Source organism: Enoplosus armatus, chromosome 4 (assembly GCF_043641665.1).
Source record: "Enoplosus armatus isolate fEnoArm2 chromosome 4, fEnoArm2.hap1, whole genome shotgun sequence".
NCBI lineage: Eukaryota > Metazoa > Chordata > Actinopteri > Centrarchiformes > Enoplosidae > Enoplosus > Enoplosus armatus.
Window position 1 is genome coordinate 7,867,462 of NC_092183.1, and position 24,167 is coordinate 7,891,628.

At 39.3% G+C, this 24,167-nt stretch overlaps 1 protein-coding gene across 1 annotated transcript; it reads right to left on the reverse strand.

The window, feature by feature from the left end:
• Positions 1-6,608: 6,608 nt before the first annotated feature.
• Positions 6,609-24,151, reverse strand: ndufs4 (NADH:ubiquinone oxidoreductase subunit S4). Its single transcript, XM_070904629.1, has 5 exons — positions 24,049-24,151; positions 21,286-21,364; positions 8,286-8,458; positions 7,909-7,982; positions 6,609-6,810 (listed from the first exon to the last, which is right to left on the reverse strand). Exons 1-5 carry the CDS (start codon positions 24,129-24,131, stop codon positions 6,707-6,709), a joined length of 513 nt encoding a protein of 170 aa, XP_070760730.1. The 5' UTR covers positions 24,132-24,151; the 3' UTR covers positions 6,609-6,706.
• Positions 24,152-24,167: the final 16 nt, after the last annotated feature.

Genomic DNA, 24,167 nt, shown 5'->3' on the forward strand with positions numbered 1-24,167 from the left:
TAAGATATATGATGTTTACACCGATTGAAATACTCAAACCCAAGACTCCATGTTTTTTATGGCTGCACCAGTTTCCCCAAGATCCAGTCTCATAGCATTTTACCCTCTTCAAACTGTAAAAGTAGGTATTTGTACTTGTGGTTATTAGCAACAGCGGTGGAATGAAGTACATCTACTCAAGTACTGTCCTTAAGTAAAACTTTGAAATAATTGTACTTGAGTATTTCCATTTCATGCTACTTTATACTTCTACTCCACTACATTTTTGCTTCAAAACATACGTTTAAAAAACATGTTTCATTGCTATAGAATGAACTAACCAACAGCTCCACCTTGAAAAACTACAACAGTAAAATGTTACTTTCACATGAAATCGTCAGTAATCCAACAATATAATATATTACTGGTAATGTACAACACTCACAGGGGGCATTGCTTGACATTATTAGTACTTTTTGATACTTTAAGTACATTTTGCTAGTATTACGTAGTACTTCCACTACTGCTATCTTGTCTTATGTAAAGGATCTGAATATTTCCTCCACCTCTGATTAAGATGGATACATTGTAGTGTACATTATGTTTTAGTCCACAACAACCCAATGTTATATTGGCCATAATTTTGTTCCATAAATTCTTTCAGGTTATTTAAAAAATCTGTATTATTCATTAGTATTATCATTCAGTCCTTAACATGTTGGCCATGTCAATAAAACAGCTGAATAACATTTTTGGTCCAAACTGTTATAAAGGTGCAACAAGCAGCACAACAAAGCTGTAAGAATCAAAATTAAGAAATTGAATTTAATACTTTCATGGCTGTTTTTTTTTCACCTGGACAAAATAAGAAGAAACGAGCAGCTGAAAGTTGAAGGATTCTTGCTTTCTCCTCAGTCTGTCTCTCCTGTTGCTGCCCAGCCGACAGCCCCCCCTCCATCCCCTTCGAATCTGCCTGGTTCACATACACAAGATTAAGTAGCAAAAGTGACATCCAAGACCAATCGGGCCACCCAAGAGAACCGCAACCAGCGGAGAGGCTGTCAGAGCCCCCTTTTGCAACATTAATCTTCAAGCCTCTCCTGCTCTGCCAACTCACATCTCCTTCAAACAGGACAGGGAGGTAGAAAACTGAACTTTTCCCTCCCTGAAGGTTTTCTCCTCTCCATCAATTAACTCTTTGGGGGACAATTCATCGTCACCCGCCATGTGCCAGACAACTTCAAACAGTGGCAAAATGAATTACTTTTCCAGACATTTTTAAAACTTGCCTTTAATTTGGCAACAAGGAGATTAGTGTGGACGTTAGCTCAATTTGTAATCGGCCTAAATGCCTTCGCAGAGACGCGAGTCAGAAATTACGTTTAAGTTGTATGTTGAGGTCTGTAGAGGCATTTCTATGGTCTGTTCCAACCATTAATAAGATGTTAACTTTCAGCGATGGCATTTATCTTCGTTGTCAGAGGGCCGTTAAAATAGACATCGAGGGATCAGCACGCTAACTGAGCTACTTTAACCACCTCAGCTAACCCTTTTGTCTTCTTTGCTGACCAATAGCATCTTTGATCTCTTTCAGGAGGATAACTCTATGATGTGTGTGTGTGTGTGTGTGTGTGTGTGTGTGTGTGTGTGGTGGGGGTTATCCTGACCCTCTGAGGGGGTGGTGTCACGTCCAACCTGATAGCGGTGTGAATGGGAAAACAGAAAAGATGAATACAGCAATTGCTAAATAGCGGAACATGAGTGTGTTATGCTGTGGATGCCTTCAGTCCCAGGAGAGGGCCTTCCTAACCCTAACCTTTCTTCTGCCCGAGACATGAGAAGCAAAGGGGGACGTCGCGCCATCTAACAGCGCTCCTTTGAAGAGAGCAACGCTGAAATCAAGCAGCATGCCTCAAATACTTTCTGCTAGTTTTTCGGTGAGACTCTTTGCACATGGCTGGAAACCTAATCTATTGGAATACACCTACTTTAAAGGACAAGTGTGGTGATATTTTATATTCTTGTTATTGTCCATGAAAAGACCAAAACCAACAATGAATTGATTCTACTAACAAGTCTTGTCTATGTAGCTAAAGTCTGATATATCTTATTCCTCTGTGCCATCCAAAAACTACTAAAACACATCATTGAGCCACACTGTCGCACTGGGTGACAGGTTCCTTCATTACTGTAGTTTATTTTGATTCAGTCCTGCATACACCGTCCTGCTGTCGCAAATACTCACTAGAGCAGCAAATGTGTATTCATCCGCAACTGAAAATAGTCCCCCACAAATGCACTATTTACTCCTTGAATGATGTTTGCTAAAAACCACAGTGCCCAGTTTATAGTTTATATCAGTGTTTATATCAGTGACCCCTTTGTAAGATTTATGTCTTCAGTAGGAACCATTGGGCTTTGGGGCTGAGTAACACAGATAGAATAGGGAGACGGTTTTGGTCTTTTCAATGAGTTTATTGACAATAAGAGATGTAAAATATCACCATCCTTATCCTTTAACATCTGTTTGAAAGTTTGTGTTTTTCTGACTTAACACAGATTCTTTTTTACCCAGAAAGATAGAGATAGATAGATTTTTTTAATGGCATTTTTTAAATGTTTTGAGCACCACAAATGAAACTCCATTCACTTCCACTGTATTGGGGTGGCAGCAGAAATCTAAGAAATTTAAAAACTGCCGCAAATAAAACCAAAGCTTTCATGGATAGACACCACTTAGGGGATAAAAGTGGTTATACATCATTTTATATCAATATATATATAATGACATTGTAAGGTTACTGGAAAATCTATTAAAAACGGTTTATGTATAAAATAATTGCTTAATAATCTAAATTAATTAAAGACCTGTTAAGTTAGAAACATCACCACGTTGATGCAAAAATCATGAAAATCCAAAAAGCCATTAATCAGTCCCACTCATTGATTTGTATTGTTACCCACAAAGACCTCATACACCCAGAGATATTAAAGTAAAAGGTACCACGTTAGAAACAATATATATTATATTAAAAAATTTATATAATTTCACAGTATAAATCAACATATTGCTCAGCCTTTTAGGTGTCATGTAGGTGAACTGACCCCTGTGGCTGTGATTATTTCGAAAAAGCTTCAGTCTATAAAACTTTAAAAAGATAATATGGCAAAGCTGTTTTTGTTGTCTCATAATAAATGATGCAAGAATAATAAACAGTACACTTCAGGTAAACAGGTTCTTTTACAGTGTTGCTGAGCTTTTGTTTGTGTAACCAGAAGTCATCATCAATCTGTCATCTGTGCCCTTCAAAACAAAATCCAGTCCACACAGTGTGCTGAAAACACACACACACACACACACACACACACACACACACATACACACACACACACACACACACACAAACACAGGGAAGCAGGTCTTTGGCTGCAGACAAGCAGGGTTGCGTGCCTCATCGCCTGGTTTGGGGAGTTCAGAGTCGTGAGCGACCGCAGACAGCAGTGATCATTAGGTCATCGTGGGCCAGCGAGTGGTTTGCGTGAGTGAAGGTGTGTGTGTTATTTAGAGAAGCTCCATTAACAAATAACATCTTGGCACGCGTTCAAACTAAAACTTTCACATCAGGTCTTCTGTCCAGCTGCTGAGTGGAAGCAGGACGCATGGCTCGATAACAGCCTGCCTGTTCGCCAACAGAGTGTAGGACTATTTTTTATAAAGTCAGGAGGCTGAACTCTCTTTATAACAGAAAATAAAAACGATTCATGATGGATTCAGATTTCTTCCCCAATGGAAACATTTGTAGATACAGAACCCCTACAGGTATCTATTTGTTATCTGACTGATCTGGACTGCATCATGTTTTTTTAAATTTTGCAAAAAGAGCCACATTTCCCTGTCAGCTCTATAACATTTGAATGCGTGATTGAATGAGGTGTAACACAGATTGTGGTTTGTTTCAGCATCACCCACTGCAGGGCTCTTTTATTGTATCTTCCAGCTGGTGAGGCCAATTATTACTTAACCCATAAAACAATAAAGCATCATGACATTGAAAACACTATAAAACACTGTAATAACGAGCAGGTGCTGCAGTGTATGTTGCACATATCAGTCAAACTCTACTTGGCACATATGCAATCTATGTGCTATGTGTAAATATATTAAACATGCTGTACGCAGTATGGATCAATTACACATGAAGTAAATGTCTTCTTTAATACTGTTTTTAAGAAGAAGTTGGTTTAGCCAAATGACCCAAAAATAAAAGCCACCTCAATACAGTGGAGGTAAATGGGATTTTGTTTGTTTTGGAATATGACATTAAAAGAAAAGGTTTAACAGCAGCATCTCTTTTCAGAATCACTGTCCCTGTCACAGGGCTTTCAAAAGTACAACATTACAACATTATTATTATTATTATTATCATTATTTCTGATGAAAAGAGCAGCAGTGCGAGCCACAGTGGTAAGCACTGTGTTGATTTTCCAACAGGTCGTGCAGCAAAAGGTGAACTAAATTGAACTTTGACCCCCAAATACACTGACCTTCCCAACATGCTTCCAATGGGATTCTGACAGGAGACAGTAGTTATGGTGGTGACAAAGAGTTATGTAAATCTGTTATTATATTCTACTGAGACTTGAATAAGAGATCTGAAACACAGGAGAAAATATGTTACAAGAATATCAGGTTTGAAAATGTATTTTAAATTGTGATGTTTTGTAGTTTTATGTGCTGCTCTACCTCAACAAACTCTTCACTTATTTGCTTGTTGTCTGAACGTTGTTTCTTTGGATAATCCACAGAACAGGCTACCAAAAAAATAGCACCACAAACATCATGACATTCATCTCCATTGTATTCAACGGTCAGATATGTCAGAGGCAGATATCTAAAACTGGGCAGATAAAATTAAAGCTGTCTGCAAGGCATGACACCACCAGGGGTGAGTAAGAAACTGCTTCTTTTGTTATTCAAGTGTACTGAACCTTTATGTGTGGTGACGCTGAAGTCATTACCAATAAATTAGAAAAGTTTGTTAGTAAGTAATGTCAGTATACTTTAAATGGGATATGTATCCTTTTTCCGCTGCCAACACTAGATAACATTGTTTCTATGGCTATTGAACACTTTGAGCCCATGTTTATGCCCTGAGTGATCACAGCAGTTGTATCGCTGATGTTTGCGTTGTAATGATGATTTTGAACAATGCCACTGCGCCGCCACTCTCATCTCACATACATTATTGTGCTTATAGGCCAAGACGTGCGGAATGCTTTCAACTTTTTATGATACAAAGTTGTGCCAAGAGCGTTTTTCCCCGCCGCTTCTCTCCGAGGGGATTTCAAAGGGGGAAAGCAACACATGCTGTCATTCATGTCCTGCCGTTCAGATGGACCATTACACTCATATCAGATCGGCGCTTTTGATGTGCCGAGTGACGGAACAAAATAAATAGCGAGCGCAAGGCTGTGAAAGATTTGCAATGCAGTGCGTTAATTAACGAAGGGCTATACCAATTAGGCGCCCATGATTGGTGTGTGAATATCAGTGCAGTCACGCAGTTTGGGACTCGGCGCAGAGTAACACCACTGTTTACTGAACACAAAGACCATAAACAAGTGCTGGCAACAAGCACAGTGCCAAGTGTGAATAGCTGGGCATTACAAAGAATTTATGGCTTTTCCAAAGATCTCAACTTTATCTCAATAGGGAGAGGAACATAGTTAACAATTGTTTGCTTCTTGAGAAATTTTGTTTTTAGGCATATAAGATTAAAAGGGGCCTTTTATCAGTATGTGCCTCATATAAAACACGCCCACATTAAAAGCACACTAATTCACCCGCATTAAAAGTCACACCATTTGGAATTTGGCTATAAACCTGAGGGTATATGTGGTTAAGACTCTTGAACCTGACCCAACCAAGTGAACTGGGTTTTTTCTTATATGATAGCGTAGCTGTAGAGCTTTGCTGTATTTCTTTGTTGTGATAGTAAACATGGATATTTTTGGTTTTTGGAAAGGTGGTCGGACAAAACAAAGATGTCTCGTTGGGCTTTATGAAATTGTGACAGGCATTTTCTCTTTTTTTTTACTTATTTTTATAAACCATATTTATAAACAATAAATAGATTAATCAATAGTGAAAGTAATTGTTAGTTGGATCATCAGTTTAAAACTTCCAGTACTTCCAGATAAATGGTCCCACAGAAATCAAAATCACATGTTGGTGTCCCAGGTCTCATCAAAAAGGTAGTGGTAGGTGAACATTTTTGAATAATGCTCATAAAAAGACACAGTAACCTCACTGCACAGATGTTGCAGTGAAAAAAACCTGTTCCAAGTTTCTATTTAAATTCCAGTTGTGCTGCTCACCAAACACTGAAACAATTCAGGTAAAAACGATGGAAACAAACACTCACGCAGGAAAAATGTCACTGGTTTTGGCCTTCAGATGTATTTATGCCTGAGTTTAAACAGGTTCTAATTGTAATAATATGTTCCCCTTTGTTTTGCTGTTGCACAACTCGACCCGGAGATCAAGCGCTTCATTAATCGAGTGGACTGCGTTAGGTAGTCAGTAATGAGGTGAATGTTTGAAGAATAAAGCGATAATGACCCAAATGTTTAGTTCACACATATATAGTTATGCATTTATTGACAAGAATGATACAGGTCCGGGACAAACTGAGGGCAAGCCAAGTAACAGATGGGTGTCTTCAGTTTACTTAGCAGACCTCCTGGTCCTCTTGTCCCAGGAGAAGTTTGATCCGTAGGATTTCACCCGGGGCTTTGAGCTCCTCTTCTCAGTTACATCGTAGCTCCAACCTGAAGGAAAAAACATCAGAGTTAAGTGATGGACGTATATTCACTTTGGGCGAGTTCCAACCACAATGAGGTGTTCTGTAGACATCAACAGGCTGTGTGTTGTCAGAACTGCACTAATCACATTCATGGTGCAATAAACAGAGTAAGCCAGTTTCCCTTGCTTAGTTTCAACAAACTTTCCCAGATGGTTCAGGTCTCTGAGTCGAAGTGAACTTTCTGTTGCAAGACAGAAAACTACATCAACCATGTTTACCTTTAACCAACACTGGACTGCTTTGAAAGATCTTCAAAAGTATTCTCTTCATGTTTTATCACTTGATTTGTTATGAGGCCCACACGTTTGTTGCCGTAAAGGTATTTTAACAGGTTTTACTACCATCACTATCACCTGATGATGATCCTGGTTTGAAAGGTTTAATAAGCTTTGAAAAACCCAACATTGCCGATATCCAAAGCGTATGGCGGTCTTTGCTAGACTAAAAAGAGTTGAGTTTATCTTCAAGAATGTGCTTACTGATTTATAAACTGCAGCATATCGACGGTTCTGTTATCCAGCTTTTCATGCCTCATTTCCAGAATTGAGTTTCTCACATATGCAATGTAACGCTTATCCATTAATGTACACTAAATACACTGTATGCATTATTATATTAAATTATATTATGTATATCATTTATAATAAAAACCACATAAGCGTGACTGGTGAAATAATATGCTTGTTAAAAACTAAAACGAAAGCTTTCAGTTACCATTCAGGATGGTCAAGTGCTGCAGTGATACTTCACATTAACTCTGTTTTAGATTGAATCAAAGTGCACATTGATCCAGATTAAATCTAGTTAGTGCTGCACAGAGCAAATCCCTCTCTGATGCAGTCAATGCAGCAAAACTGGCAACCACTTCACTTGTTATCAGCATCCCAATCCTCCTCCTAACAACTGTAACTTACAACTAATAGTCGTCAAATATCTTTCCATTTACTTAAAATGTGTTCATTTAAAATTTAGCTTACTGTCTGTACAGTCTGTTCATTCCACTGATTACATTTTGGTAAAACTCCAAGAGATGGTGTGTGTCATTACAAAGATTTTTTCGTACCATTTTTCTCAGCAAAAGCGATGGCATCTTCCTTGGAAGAGAAAGTGAGCATCATGTTGGACAAGGGATCCCCACTGAAAGGCAGAAAGAGCCGTTAGCCGCATAATAGTCACATCATCGGAGGCAGAAATCAAACGTTTTATGATCCAAAAGAAACAAACATTACACCGAGGGTCTAAGGATGGAGGGTGTCGTATGTTACACATATACATTGTAAAATGCTTTGAAGCTGTATTAATTAAGTTAACTTGAAACAAAAAGTAATGCAATTCCCTATTAATATAATTATGAAAAGAATGACAACACAGAAAAGAAAACTAATCTCATTTCAGTTTCTGAGCTGTAGAAATTGGCAGGTGCAGGTAGGAGGTTCTCACCTTGAGGACCAGCCCATCAGCGGGTTCTCCCAGCGCTCTCTGGTGTCAAAGTCCATCTTCCACTTTTTGGTGCTGTTGACTCCCGACTGCATGGCCGTTTTGGCCGGCACAAAGATGTGAACCTTGCGTGTTTTGATGTGCTCCTCTGGGACCCCTGTCACACTGGTGATGTCCTGAGAGACAGACGGAAAGAAAGCACATCCTACTGTAAATAACAGAGTTAATGTGAATTTCAGACTGGAGAATACAGGAACTACAACTATTTAAACCTATATATACTGTAGTTATCCAATAGAAAAGTCATAATAATAATTTATAGAAAAGTACAATAATCAAGTTTGACCTCATTTGATCAAACTCAATAACAATCCCATACTGATTTGCAAACATGGAGGTAAACAACTGAATTAAATTTTTTAAAAACTCAGTAACACATTGGCCAGTAAATTCATTATGTAAAATCATTAGTAAATGATTTATGGAGAATTAATCAGTGCAGCCACTTTTCTAAGCAACAAAACATGGAACTTAGAAGAAGGTTCAACTGAGCAGTCAAAACTAAATCCAATTTATGCTACCATGTGTATGAAAATAACAAATTGACATTTTTTTGGTTGCAGACCAGCCAGCGGTCGTCCAGAACAAATCTGACTTTCATTTGACTTGGTAACTGATGTCTTTTTCTCTCCCTGCACAGAAGATATATGCGTGTGTTGAGAAAGGTCATCTGAAAGTTAGCCTGCAGGTGTTAAAAAATACAACTTTAAGCTCTGACAACATGTTCTTGGTGTCAGAAAAATGGGGTTAGGAAAATGTTGAGTGCCTATAAAAAGTACTTTATGTTTTTATATTTTTGTACTTCGCATCAATCTGTAGAGATTTATTTTCACTTTTAAATATCGGGGTCAAAAATAGCTCAAGTACATCTTCAGTGACAGAAAAGCAATAAAACATCCAAGGAGCGAACACGTTTTATAAGCACCGTAAAATAAACTAAAAGTTTGGATTGTATTTTTATGGTTTTTGTGATCCGATGTTCACTCTGTGGGCATTTCTGTCTCCGCCGGCACAACATATGAATCTTTCCTGAGCTTTAACTGAATTTTTCTTTTTTTATTGATATGTTTCTTGTAAATGTCCAACAGTGTTCAGTGGGCTGAGTACTTCTCTCAGGCAACAGTTCAGTAATTCACAGTTTTGATTTTTAGACTTTAGATTTGTGTACAATTTTAATACATCTGCAGAACAGCATTATGAAAACAAAAGCCATAGCTTGCATATGTGCATAGGTGAACACTGAGTCAAAGGACAACAGAATAAGAAGAATATAACAGCCATCTTTATGCTGTTATTCATACTCTTTTGCATTGAGGTGGGTGAAATTAATGCCTAATACTTGAGGTGATTTATTCCAGACCATCAGAAAGTAGGCCAGCGCGACAAGAGGAGGAGGAGGGGCCTTTGGGGCGTACTAAATGCATATTCCTGAGCAACTGGAGCCCCTTCAAGCTCCTATCAAGGATCTGGTCCAATTCTTCAGGGAATTAGCAAACAAGCAATGGGAAGTCGGCGACAAAACACAGACGAACCTCCCAGCACGCAGGCACCAGCCACCCAAGACTGAGGGCTTTCCAGGGCGCTCTCCTTTCAATACAAGAATTTTACACATTTCAATGGCCATTACAACTTCAAAGAATCAAATTTTCATCATTGTCTGTCATCTGCCAGTTGATTTGTAGAAAGGGGGTCGTTTTGCATGAACTCCACACAAAAGCCCGCCTTTCCTTTGGCAAAGGAGCTTCCAATGGTATTTAAGCCTAGTAAATTACAGGTCCAACTGCTAAACTACTGCTCGTTTCAGTGAAACATCTTTTGCCATGCTCAGAGGCAAGAGCAGACTGAATTTAATCATAAACAAGATCTGCACTTTGAAAAGATTGTTAAAATGAAAGGGAAAGGACGAACAAAGGGGGGAAAAAAACTTCACAAGTGCTTGGTAATTATTTCCGGCTGCCCCATCTACTTAACCTTAACAATTCCTTCTTGTCACAGAGAGGAAGAAAACATGTTCTCTTCACCCAAAGGGGGTAATGGTGGACAGCTCATGACACAATAACACACAGGACAGTGTGAGAGAGCAACACAATGAGATGCCAGGTTTTCTTCCCCCATCTTGGAGCCTGCAGCAGGTGATCAAAAGTGTTTTAAAACGTAGCTTTCTGCAGGATATACGTTTTTATTTTCAGTGGATAATGTTCAAAAGATCTGTACTCCAAAAGCGAGAGGTAAGAAAAACTTCCTGAGATTTTTGGAGAAAAGACAAGAACTATTAAAATACTTTGTACACAGTGGACCACAACACATTTGGAGTTGTGAATCGAGGGGGAAAAAAATCATGTACAAAAAGTACCTTTTGAGTTGAGGTAAATCAAATTTGCAGTCAGAAACATTTAGCATTTAGTTCTGCGGTCTGGTCTGTTCTGGGGGGATAGATGCATGAAAATCCTTCTCCGAGACGTATTAGAAATTATACCCTTGGGATTAGCAGGCCAGACTATGGTTAGGCGTATGTACGTTACATAAACCATAACTGACACATGAGGCCCATGTATGGTAAACTGGTGCAATAATTTGTCCAGATGTAGCAGACCTTAAATCACATCTTAGGCGTGGATGAGCACAAAAGGTCCTTCATGAATGAGGGAGGATGTGTCAAAACAAAAGCTCTGCCAAATCACTGAAAACACTCTGCTCATTATCTGGCATTGTTTGCAAAAATACGAGTCTAGACTTCTATGATACTTGCATGCATTACACTGAAAGCTAGGAGGGTTATCGGCATAACAGACTCACCCACAATACCCGGATTCACAAAGGGAATGATTGTGGCTGGAATGTGGTGTGTTCCCAGGAAGACTAGAGAGGGCCATCACAAAAGGAAAACCCACACGGTGGGCACTTTTTCTTCTGCCATGTACAGGAAGCAAAATGAGAACTATCAAGTTTGACACTATTCACAGGGCCTTCACGGGGCCCTACAATACCTGGCTGGGCAGGCAGAATGCCGGGCTTAAGAAAGGGGGGAAAAAGGCTGGCAAAGTCTCCGTCACGTGAAAGCGTGTCGATATTTCTGACACCTCCAGGCTACGTGCCAAATAAAGAGCATAGGGGCTTGTTGCTGTGGGGCCGCTGGGCCCACCAGAATGCTGAAAGCCGGTACCCCTAATGCTCCAACAGAGACCTGGGATGGGAGATTTCTGTGTAAACAAGGTTCAAAGTGGCAAAACTAAAGGAAATAACGACATATCAAAAAGCAAGAACAGTAAAAAGAATAGTGTAAAGAATAGTTTTCTTGTGGGGAGTTGAGGTGCAAAAAGCCTCTAAATCAAAACATTTGTGGAAACTGTAGTCAGACTAATGTGAACGCAAAATAAGTGTCCTTCATACTGTTATATGAAGGACACTGTTATACTGTTGTAAGCTCCGGTGTAGATCATGAAAATCAATTGAACTGATTTTAAGTTTTTAAATTGACAAGTTGTGATGTCTATCTTATTCCTCTCGGTAGAATCCATTTAAAATGTTTGGCAAACAATAAGAGGATGCTAGCCCGATAATTAGACTGAATTGCCTTTTCGTTTCATATTCATGTCTATAACAGCCTTTTCTCTTTGGGTTGTTATTTTACCCTAACCAATAAGCAGTGGGTGACATATTTGTACCATCACATCAAAAAAATGTGCTGATTTAAAGGCACAGTCCGACATTTTGTGAAATGCTCTCATGGGCTTTCTAGACTACAGTTACATAAGAAGATCAATACCACTGACCTTGGCCGTTAAACTTAAAACTACAGCCAGGAAATGGTTACCTAAGCTTAGCATAAAGACTGGACACAGCTCGCCTGGCTCTAATTAACTAACAAGTTACATCTCATTTGTTAAAACCAAACCACCAAAGTGTAAAAACAACAAGTTTTTACAGGGAGTTTTGTGATGGCCTTTTTCTTGGCTGGGAGCAGTGACTTCCTGTAGTCACTGTGAGGTTGCCAGGCAACCAGCATAAAGTACTATTCCTTTAAGAGCTGTTATTTCTGTACGTCGACCTCCAGCAACCTGTATAGCTGCGTCGATCTCATGCAAGCTTGTCAAAAATATTGCAGCCATTTTTCTGGTTCTGGCACACAAGGGCGACGTCCGTATTCTTAACCCCACCTACAAAACTCTGATTGGCTCTCGCTTTTCAAACCAGGGAAACAGCTGTCAGTGAGCACAACACCAGACCACATTGAATCACTGAAAGAAATTGGAGATGTGGTGGGAAGAAACCAGGCTGAGAGAGAGCATCTTCTTCTATAAGTGTATGTGTCCTTCACTGGACTCTTAAACTGTCCTCCAGCCACTGCTGTCCCCATATCATTTAGCACATCTTGCCCAGTTTCAGATGATTTGCAGGTGAATGGTCACATTTCCTGCACTTAAGAAGTGGTTTGCCAGTAAGAAAAGATCTCACTTTTGGATGCATCTTTGAGAAAATGATTAGATAAAGAAACACAAATCACAAGAACATTTTGATGAAAATATCAATTGCATGCGAAGGGTTGGATGGCGGTTCATACTGGAGCGTCCTGAGGTTTGGCAAAACGTAGACGAGGACTTGAAAAGAGATGAGTATAAGGACCTTGTCTTCTGAGCACATTACTGTTCATTCACTCAGTGAACTGAATAGCCCTGACTTTTTCACTGAATCACTTGATACTCCCTATGTGCCTATTTAGAAAGAGAGGCTTATTTTAAACCTAAAATAAACCATAAAAAAGGAAATTCACATCTGTTCTTACAATGATCCTGGAAGGCTTAATTATGAGATGTGAAAATGATCCACTCTTCAATAAACCAGGGAAGTGAGACTATGTGAGACAAAACATGAAGTTACTATATTGACAGTAGAAACAACATGTTTGACTAAGTGTTTAAGTCATTTAATGAAGCAAAAGCATCAAACATTATCTGGTACTAGCTTCTCCAATGTGAGGATTTGCTGCTTTAACAGCACAGGAAACTGAATATCTTTGGGTTTTGGGACATTTTTCACTATTTTCTGACATTTCACAGACAAACCAAATAATAGTGAATTGAAAACCAAATAAACAGATTAATCGACAATATAATAATAATAATAATAATAATTAGTTGCAGTCTTGTGTATTTTTATCCTAGAAAAAAGGCCCAGATACAGGGTGAAATTGTCCAAACACACTGGTGACGACGTTCTTATTCTTAAGACTTGTTAGGGTTTACAAATGTAAACTGAGGTGCAGACTGTATTTTCCTGTTAGTACAGTAACCAAACAGACAAACAAATTTATAAATAAAGGATGTCAGTGCATGACTGGCTCAGACAAAACATTTCTAGCGTCACTCCTTCCACATTGTTATGGGTAATGGTGGACACAGTGACAGCCATGACACAAGTACAGTCCAGCCTATCATAGCACGAACACGCGTATGCCAAAACTGCAGCTCAGCAGCCAGGAGGGGGTCATAAGGTCAGCCGAGCTGAATCATGTTGAGTCAGCATGTGGTGAAAGCCCAAACACATCACCCTTAACCCCCCACTGGCCAGCCCACACCCAGACCAAGAGCCTCACTCATCAGCCTCCGCCGGTTCCCACCTTCAGACGTCTTTGAAGAGGAGAAAGCGTGCCAATTACTGATTGGACATAGGGGGAGTCTCTAATAGAAACAAATATTATGTTGCTTGCTCATGTGTGGGAGTGGTTCAACATGGAGGAACGAGAAGCAGCTGGCATGAGGGTCATCTCGAATCTCACATTACACATACCGGTATGGAACGGAAAGAGAGGTCATTTATGAATATGTCGGATGCAGACACACTTGTTTGTGTGCTGTACCGCATCTCAAAAACACCAGTTGAAATATCTTCTAGTACAATTCTTTATAAATAACCCAAAAATATTATCATTTATTGGGCAAAAATGCCAAACATTCTCAGGTTTCAGCTTGAGGATGTGCTGCTTTTCTCTGTTTTATATCATTGTAACCTGAATATCTTAGAGTTTTTAACTGTTAGTCGGACAAAACAAGGAATATGAAGACGTCCCCATTGCAGCCCTAAAACAGTGTATCAATGGTACGCGTTATGTAGTAGTGCACATTAAGGCTGTATCTACCAATTATTTTCTCAATTAGTCGATTAATCGTTTGGTCTATAGGATGTCAGCAAATAGCAAAACGCTTTCCAGAGCCCACTGTGACGTCACAAAATGTCTTGTTCCCAAAACCAACATGATATTCAGTATACATCATTGACGAGTAAGAAAGATTAAAAATATTCACATTTGAGAAGCTGGAACCAGAGAATTTTTGGCATTTTTTACTTAAAAAATGACATAAACAATTGATCCATTATCAAAGTTGCCGATGGGTTTTCTGTTATGACTAATTAATAGACTCATTGCTCCAACTCTAGTACACACGTTATGAAAATATATATGAAAATATATTTGAAAATACAACACAAATCATGTTAGGGATTATTATGTTAGCTTTTTGTTATACTAACCTACAATAAATAGACTAAGAGACAAAAAACAAACCAGACTTGATGATAGTGCAAGACACAAAAACAAGTTTGTAAAACTAGAAAAAGAGCTGCTAGTTTACAACTAATGAATGAATGTAAGTGTAGGCAAACAGCAGTAGCAAGCCTTTTTTATCCGCTCTGTAAACACAACACTTAGCAGCTAGACACTTCCTAAAACTACCCAGCGCTGACAGGGCTGAGGAGTCCTCTTAAGAGGCTTAGTCTCTATGGAAGAGAGTGTTAATAAATGAAATACTATTTAGTGGATGATACATAATAAAGCCTCTTGTCTGGCACTCTTCAAACACCAACATCCTCTGACCCACTACTCCAAACTTGAGCCGAGAGATTTTTTTTGCATAAGCGCGCCATATAAGAGGGCAACCAGACAAAACAGACACTTAAGTTGTCTATGTGCGAAGGAGGGAGGAAGGGTGGGAGAGGAGGATGAGAGGGAGAGAAAGGGGGGGGTGGGGTGGTGAATGTGGTCTGCTCCACTGTAGGTCACTCTGTGTCTGAGGCTAGACCGGCTTAGAGAATATACACCCCTGTACTGCAGACTTAAACTGCTTGTGCTAAATATATCCTCATAGTTGGGACAGCTGGATTTTTACTGTGGTTCTGTGTCTTTGTCGTCCTACATGATGATTTTCTTGCAATTTCAAAATGTGAAAGCAAATACATTCTTGAGGTCCAGTGGTTGAGAGTACTTTGCCCAATAACCCTCTCAAAACACATTAAATTGGGCGGAAATGGAGTTCTCAAGTGTCATTGAGCAAATTGGCGTGTCCGATTGAATAGCCGTAACGGTGCACTGAGATGATCTTGTGTTAACCGGCTTCCTCTGAGTGACCTTCGTATCAGGGAATTTTCTGATACCTCTGGATGATAAATCTTCACCGACAGACTCAGAATCTTTCAATTTCAATTTAGCTCTTTCAAAACAACCAACAACCTGCCTTTACACTCAAGTACCTTGCCCCAATCAAAACCCACATATTTTGTCCAGATGTGACGCTACTTGCCAAGCAAGCGCTGCACTCTAAATTCACAAGAAACCAGAGATTTCAAATTAGCAAACTCAACATGTCAAGCATCAAATGGTCCTACCCATTTTAAAGTCTCCCCGTCTTCCTCCCTCCTTCCCCCTCAATTCCTTGGACTCTAATAACTGTCCTCCTCTGTCTCATAAAACCCTAGTGCCTTTAGAGAACTCTATAACAAGGCTTCACAAGCGCTTTAAGATTATGGTGTTGTCTTTATGTGGAGAGAGGGAGTGCACTTGGCCACGGCTGAAGCAGGAGTAGACGCTCAGACACTCCCAGACATAAGTGGGAGATATTGTATTATCGCATATTGAAGCAGCTGCGAAGGTTATAACCGCAGTTGTTTCTGCAGAGGGCCAGAGAGTGAAGCAAAGGCCTGACTCTAATTGAGGGAGGTCGCAGACATTCCGTGTAAAGCTGTGTATCAGTGGCCAGCCAGCCGGACTCTGGGAGCTGCCCAGCATGCTTAATCAAACAGTAATTACAAACAAAAGCAGGTCGGCATGGGCACTCTAGGGAACAGCTTTGGGCACTGGAGCTCCATCACGCAGGTCTGTCTATTTGGCATTATTTCTGACATTCAGACAACTTTAGGCAGGTTTTTCATTTTTGTCAGCTGTTAAATACAAGGAGAGAGATGAAAGCAGCCAAGATCTGCAGTGTGGCTGCAACAAACGATTGTTTTCATGATTAAATCTGCCGATTATGGTCTTTATAATCAATAAATTGTTCGCTTCATAAAATGTCAGAAAATAGTAATAAAATTACAATTTCCTAAAGCCTGAGGTGACATCCTCACATTGTGTGTTTTGTCCTTCCAACAGTTCAAGATACTCAATTTACAATCACGTAAGACAAACAAAAGCAGTAAATCCTCAGAAAACTAGGGAATGTTTGGTGTTTTTATTTGAAAAATTACTTTAAACCTGAAATTACTGATTTTTATCATCACTTAGGGGCAGTGGAAACAATCTGTGAAAACAACACTAACATATTATCACCTTATAAGTTCATATGGCAAATTTGTATGCAAACACAGCCATCAGATACGGACTAACATCTTTAATTTGGATTAGTGTTTCTGTCCACTTGGCCAATGTAAATCCAATATTCAGTCTTTTAGTTTGGTTTTCGTCTCCACTAACTTCTGAGGGAAATATCTGGCTCTTTAGCTGCTAAATGCTCCACTATGTTCACCAGCTAGTTGCTAACTTCTGTCTGTCTTCCGTTTGCTGCTGGACAGGTCGTGTACAGTGGGGTTTTAGAGCTTTTTTTTCTGAAAACAGCTGCCTATCACTGCTGAAAACGAAACTGATGACAGCTGTGAGAGTGACTGTAAAGTTGCAAGCCATAAAAACCAAAACAATGAGCTGAAAGACGCTTTAAAGCTCAGAAATGCAGTTGGGTGATACTTAGATGTGGATGTATCACTACGAGCAACATCTGTCACATTAAACATAGTCTTTTGATCCGTTGTTATTAGAAAAACATTGGTTATAGCTGCTTTAATGACAAGTTGTTTCTGTCGGCAGCCTCCAGCAAAATTGTTCACAAATGCCATTAAAATCCTCTTCACAGGATTAGTTCATATTTTTGACCTGCAGGATATTCTTGCCCTTCATATCTTAAATTCGCCTGTAATAGAGATGGCCATACAAACTGCAGAGACGCGAGTTCCTGTAAGCTTTGCATTTTTTGGTCAGATGAGAACTAAGGACAAGATAATGAGTGTCGCACAAACATTCAGACAGAGTTTCTGGAGCAAATTCAAAATATCGTTTGCCCAGGCCAAAATGCAACCTCATCTACACGAGGTTATTCAGAAATGTTCACTACAGAACAGGCGGCAACCCACTTTCTCCTCGGGCTGCTCGAGAGAGACAGCGTGCGAACCCAGCATAACCTCTCAGTGGATCGAGACCTTTGTTTGATTGGCCTAACCAGAAAGCAATTCACACTTATTGACAGCCTGGTGAATGACTAGCGTGCTGACATACGCTGAATGCCCAAAAGGGAGAGTGCTCTCATTGCCCTCTTCCATGTGAGACGGAGACCACTGTACTGTAAACAGCTGAGGGCCTCTCTTTTTGGCCTGTCTGGGTGAGCATTAGAGTACTTCCCGCCGTCGCCAGCAACAGCATGCCACAAAGGAACCTCTGTGGCCGACAACACTGAAGTGGCCACTGTCTTTTTCGTGAGTCTCAGGGTGTCTCACAAACTTTTTTCCATGCAAGCTTCTTTTCTTTCACCCCCTCCCCATTTTTTAGAGGCCCTTTTTTTCCTCTCCTCTGCTGTTCCTCTCAGTGGCCCCTACTGAGAGGACAGAGACAGACACTCCGCCCAGCCAAAGGTTTGTCTGCCAGTATGGTCAGCTTTGGTCTGGAACAAAAGCGCACTGACGCTGCCCACACACAGCAAACCCCCCCCAAACAAGTCCACAACAGACTCCCACATTCTCCCCAAACTCCCTCTTTCTCCGTTATCTCCTATCTCCTTCGTCTTTTAATGACAAAGCATTCATTTCAAAAGATCCATCTTTGTTTTGTACAGTTGGTGCATTGCTAACCTTGGCCACTTCAAATGCACGCTTGTAACTGTTTAGGCTTTGGCACTTCATTAAAAGAGGCACCAAAGACCTTGTCTCATGACATATAAAGCTAAATACACATGTACCACATAACTGAATGAAAAGGTAATTCTGAACAATGACTTCATAGTCAGACGTTGACCTATAAACTAGATTTGATTACACATTTTTAACTGAAACCTGCTCTTCAAGTGCTTTTGGAGCTACACTGCCTGCCCGAGCCACACCATTTGACAAGTGTAAGCCTTCTCACGGAAAGTCATGAAACAAAGCTACCGATGTAGTTTCCAACTGCTGGGTGAGTGGAGAAAAATACAGCATTTTAGCATCATAAGGATTTTATCATTCCGTACGTTTACATGCACTTAAGAAATTGGGTTACAGTCAGCTTTCTGCAGTTTCTTTCATAAACATCATGTATATGAGAAACTGAGAAATCTGGTTACCGTAATCCGGGAAGGGGATTAGAGAAACCTGATTTTTCTTCAATAGAAACGATTTCTTGGCCATATATAACCAGTAGGGTTGCAACCAACGATAATTTTCATTATCAATTCATGTCAAAACGTAAAAAAAAAGTTAATGTTTGAAAAAAACAAAAAAAATTTCTGTTGATCGACTTGTTGATTAGTCGACTAATCATCATCATGAATGACAAAAACAGAAAGTATTTCTGCATCAGCAGAGGGGCAGGATCAAAGTAGGACAAAATAGCCCCTCTAAGTCTTAGTAAACTGGTTTCCATCACTAAACCTTTGACTATTTGTCGATACGTATACTTGGAATTACAGTAACCAGGTTACTACAGTGCATGAAAACACGTTACCTGGTTTCCTGTGTAACATGGTTCTTGTGTGCATGTACACATACATACATCCACAAGCATCAGATTCCACAAGCTAAATCACGGTAACGAGTCAAAGCAACAAATGTTTACTGTCCAAACACTTTATTTGTCCTAACATGCTGGGTATAAAAAGTGGTAACCCTTTTTAATAGGGGTGGGAAAGATAATTTTTACAAGCACCACAATTCTTTCAAACAATTTAGCATCAATGCATAAGTCTCTGTAGGGGAACTCTTTACACATAAAAGTCTGTTTAAAGGTCTTTGTAACACCGACAACTACGATCGGGGCAAATGACCACGAGCCAGACCTTGGTAGCCCGTGCATCATCTCTGCTCGAGGCCAGCAACTTGAGGCTATGTTAACCGTTACTAGCATAACACACCTGAATCTCCAACCTAACTGTCGACAGTCAAGTTGCGGGTAATGTAGGCGCCAGGTTTAGGAAGAATAATTTCTGGTTCTGCTGCATCGATTATGGTACTTTTTTCATTAAGGAGTAGACACAGTATAAAAGCTTAAGCTCAGCTACAAGAGATGAAGAGAACAATGAATCTTGGACAAAATCACTCTGTTGGGTGTAAAAGTTTCCAACTGCACTAGATAACAAGAGCACCAAAGATTATGCTAACAAATGTAAGCTGCCTTGAGGTCAGTGGAGCACAGATAACTAACTTCAATCCGTGCACTCTAATTTAAAAGTGACAGTGTGGAAACATTATGGATTTTTAAGAAGATGATAAAAGGTGTGCAATTCAACCTGCTGTTCTTGAACCCTTAATCAAGTTTTCCACACTTCAGAAAGAGCGAAATAAATCACAAATGTTACAGTACATGATCACTGCCAGTATTCAGTCACTGACAACCTGGGTTTAGGCTCAGTGTTGTATACATCGGAAGTGACATACACGGACACGTTATGGCAATATGTCACCACAACAGCAATAACCTCACTCTTACTATTGTATTAGTAATTATGCTAGTGTTGTGTGGCCGTAGAGTAAAAAAAACAATATAGAAATCAAATACTTAGATATCACATCAGGATCCATCAAAACTCATTCTGTAATCGACTCATCGCACCCTAAATCTAAATAAAATTGAATTTTGAGGTGACTAGTGATTCCGTCTCATCGCCATTTTCCTCTATTATTTTCTAATCTCTTTGAGTTCATAGTTTGTAGATATAACTTGTCAAACTGTGAGCTGGAAATGTGTAAGTGACCTCAACTGATTTATTATTAATGCTGTTGCTCCAAAAGAATATTACCAAAACCAAATACCAAACCAAAAGCTCAAGGTTACACAAGGTTAAAATGTTCATTGGATTATACTGAGGGGTGTCACTATCTAATGTATCCTCACTGATATATATGGAGTGGACAATATATTAGAAAACAAAAACCACCATAAAAACTGTACATTGTAACTTGACTGTATGTACTGTATGTAACTGGTGGTTTTGACCAGTGGAGACACTATAAGATGTACAACATGGGTATGCATTAATTAATGATCATAAAAGGTTTATACCTCAAATTATTTTTTCTTTTTGAATCTAAATTAAAGCTGATATGATCTTCAGTGGCATCAAACATTGTCATGTTAAAATATTGTTTCACCTAAACTATTAAACTATTCTGTAGTTGCACTAACTTCTTTAATAACTTGTCATCAAATGTCGGAAGGAGTGCGAAGAGAGGATTAATGGCAGCTGTGAGCACACACAGAACTACCAATGATAACATTTGCCCTAACCATCATATTGTTACAAAAGCCTACAGACTAATACAGGCTCATTTTGGCAGCGGACTAGGACAGTTTTTAAACAATTTTTCCAGGAAGGTAATTGGAAGACAGTAGATCAGAAACACACCAATCCGTGTGTCCCGTTGAACAGGGAGGGAGCCTTACCAATTTCTCATCAACTGTAATAAGTTGCGTGTCTTGTCCTGGTTTCTCTGCCAGCCTCAATGTTGATGTGCTTGTAGACCTGAAAACCATTAGACAGACATTACACGCAAAGCACACAAACCGCGAAAGGCAGACAATCAACAAAGAGGTAAATTACGCAAACAAGTTATACTCTGCAAACACGGACTATCTTGGAGAAAGCGGTGTGGCGAGGATACAGTGAAAAGGAAGAGACAAGGAGGGAATCCCCCCCGCCACATATTAGTTCTGTCTGGTGAATCTCTGGCAGACTCTCGCTCTCATCCTAATGACAGGACGTGCTTAATGTTGGCTGTGGTCAACTGTCAGGCGAGGACTGTGTAGCTCTTTGTGAATGTGCAGCCGTGTCCTGTCACAAAACAGCAATGTGCCATCATGGCTCAGCCAGGGAAGGGCTACTCCAGATAATCACATTCCAGATTATTCCCAGATAATCACAATTTTACATTTATTTCAAATGTATGATTTTTGCACTAAGAATTTCACCTAAATTTTTTCATATTTTTGGTTAAAAAATAAAGGGAAAAAATCAAGAACACCACTGTGACCAGCACAACTATGGCCTCTGGTGTAAATGTTTTATATTCTGATCCTTAAGTCATCGCTTGAATGCCTGTAGACAGACTCACTTACAATGTATAATAGATACAATTGTATCTGGTTGGATGAATAAAATATTGTACAATTCATTTCTGTGCTGAAACGATTGGTTCATCAAGTTTAGTCAATGTATTGAAAATAAATAGATTCTGATAACTTATTATGAGTTTTAGTCATTTACCAAGTAAAATTAACAAATATTTGTTGGTTTCCGCTCCATAAATGAGAGTGGTTGTCAACCTTTTCCTTTTCATGGTATTACAAATTAAATGCTTGGAGCTTTTGCCTGCAAATCAGATGAAGTACATCATTTTACAAGGTCACTTTTAATATTTGACAAAGCAAATATTTACTCAAAGAAGAATTGGCTGAACAATCAAAAATTAAAATCGTTTTTAGTTCGAGCCCTGAATAATTCTTATTACTCTTCAAATGAGGATCATGTGCCATTTGTTAAACTATTTCTTCAACTATTGATCTGCCTTTTCCCCAAAATGTTAAAAGAAAAAAAAAAGTTTTCTAATGTAATACAATTTTCAAGGGACCATTCAATAGTGGCAGGCAGGCAAACATCACCATTTGAAGAACAGCATACATTGCAGGGTTATGCATAAATCCATGATCATAATCAAAGATGTTAAATCATGTCAGCTGACACCAACTGATGTCTGCTAGGCCACATGCTAAGTGAAAGCTGAAAGATACTGACAAAAGAAAATACTGTAATATTCTTGAGTCAGTACCTCAATATAATATGCCAATATTGTAAGTAATGTTCTTGCTATTGGTGCCTTTTCCCAATACTTTATCTAAATTAAAGATTATGTGGACTGCAAATAAAAAAAAATAGCAATGTTGATTTAAAGCCAAGCAAGCAGGCAATCACTGATCATCTCATTCATCAAACAGGCCTGGAAAATGATAATTCAACTGTTACTCCGCCCCAAAATATAACAGTGCTGTATCAAAGTATTTATTACTCCAGATATCCTACAGATAGTATCTACTGGCATATCATTGTATCAAATGTTATAGTGTCAACCCCAGATAATGCACTCTCTTATTCTGTACCTATATACATGTTTAAAAGCAGATGACTTTAGGGTGGTCTGCCTAACTATTGATTGAATAATGTCTATTTCACATTATATTTGCTTGCCACCAATGTTTGTGAGATTAGAAAAGATTAGATAAGACTTTACTAATCAGTGTGGGAAAACGTTTTGGAGCACCACAGGGAACAGGTCAAAAAAGAGGCAGATCAGAGATCAACAAATTTGTGCAGGAAAAGAAGGCATACAATAACATTGCCATGATCAGATGTAACCTCAGGAGATCTAACCATTGTTATTTGTGCACTAGTGTGCAGCTCACAAAATATAATGGGTCTGATGCCTAAGGTTAACCTAACATTAAGGGCACATTGTGTACACATTATGAATAAAATAGAATTGAACAGAACAGAGGCCTATCTGTTACTGCAAATTATGCTTTGTGTCTAAATATAAAAACTGTGATGTGTTATATTGATGCTAGTTGTTAGCTTCCTTGCAGCCACCAGTGCAGCCTCCACAACTGACTGTAAGGTTCGCTGTAGCGTTGAAGTTAGCTGTGGTGGGTCTGTCAGTCAGGCCTTTCTGGTGAAGTCTGTTATTAAATAGTCCCCGCCTCGCCGAATATCAGTAATGGTATGCAACCCATGTTGTGTGGAGCAGAGAGAAACGTTTAATTACGTTAGCTCTTGAACTGATTTCTAGCTACACTTGCTAGACCTAGACTTAGCTAATTAGCTGACTAGCCAAGTGCTGTAAGGACACGGGATAACATTGAGATTAGCTGATAGCATAGTCACTTTAAAGACTAACTATGAGAGCAACAACGTAGTTAAGTGTGTAAACGTATATACTGTGCCAAATAAAGAGCGAAAACATTTAACATGTTTTATTTATATGCTTTATGCTTTCACGCTGGCTAGCTCACATTCACTCTTATTAGCCTGTGACATGCCAGACATAAGGCCTCCTTGCTTCGTCTTTCGTCGACTTAGAGTTAAATATTTCAAACAAAATGACTCGTGGTAACACACGCGAATAGAAAATTTACAAACAATTAATATTGAATTACCTGATAGGATTCAGAGCCAATTTAGAAGCGACATTGAGCACAGACAAACGTCCCAAGCCGAGAAGTGACATTGAGGACGCCATGATTGTTGTCAACAATGACGTACGGCGGCCGAGAAG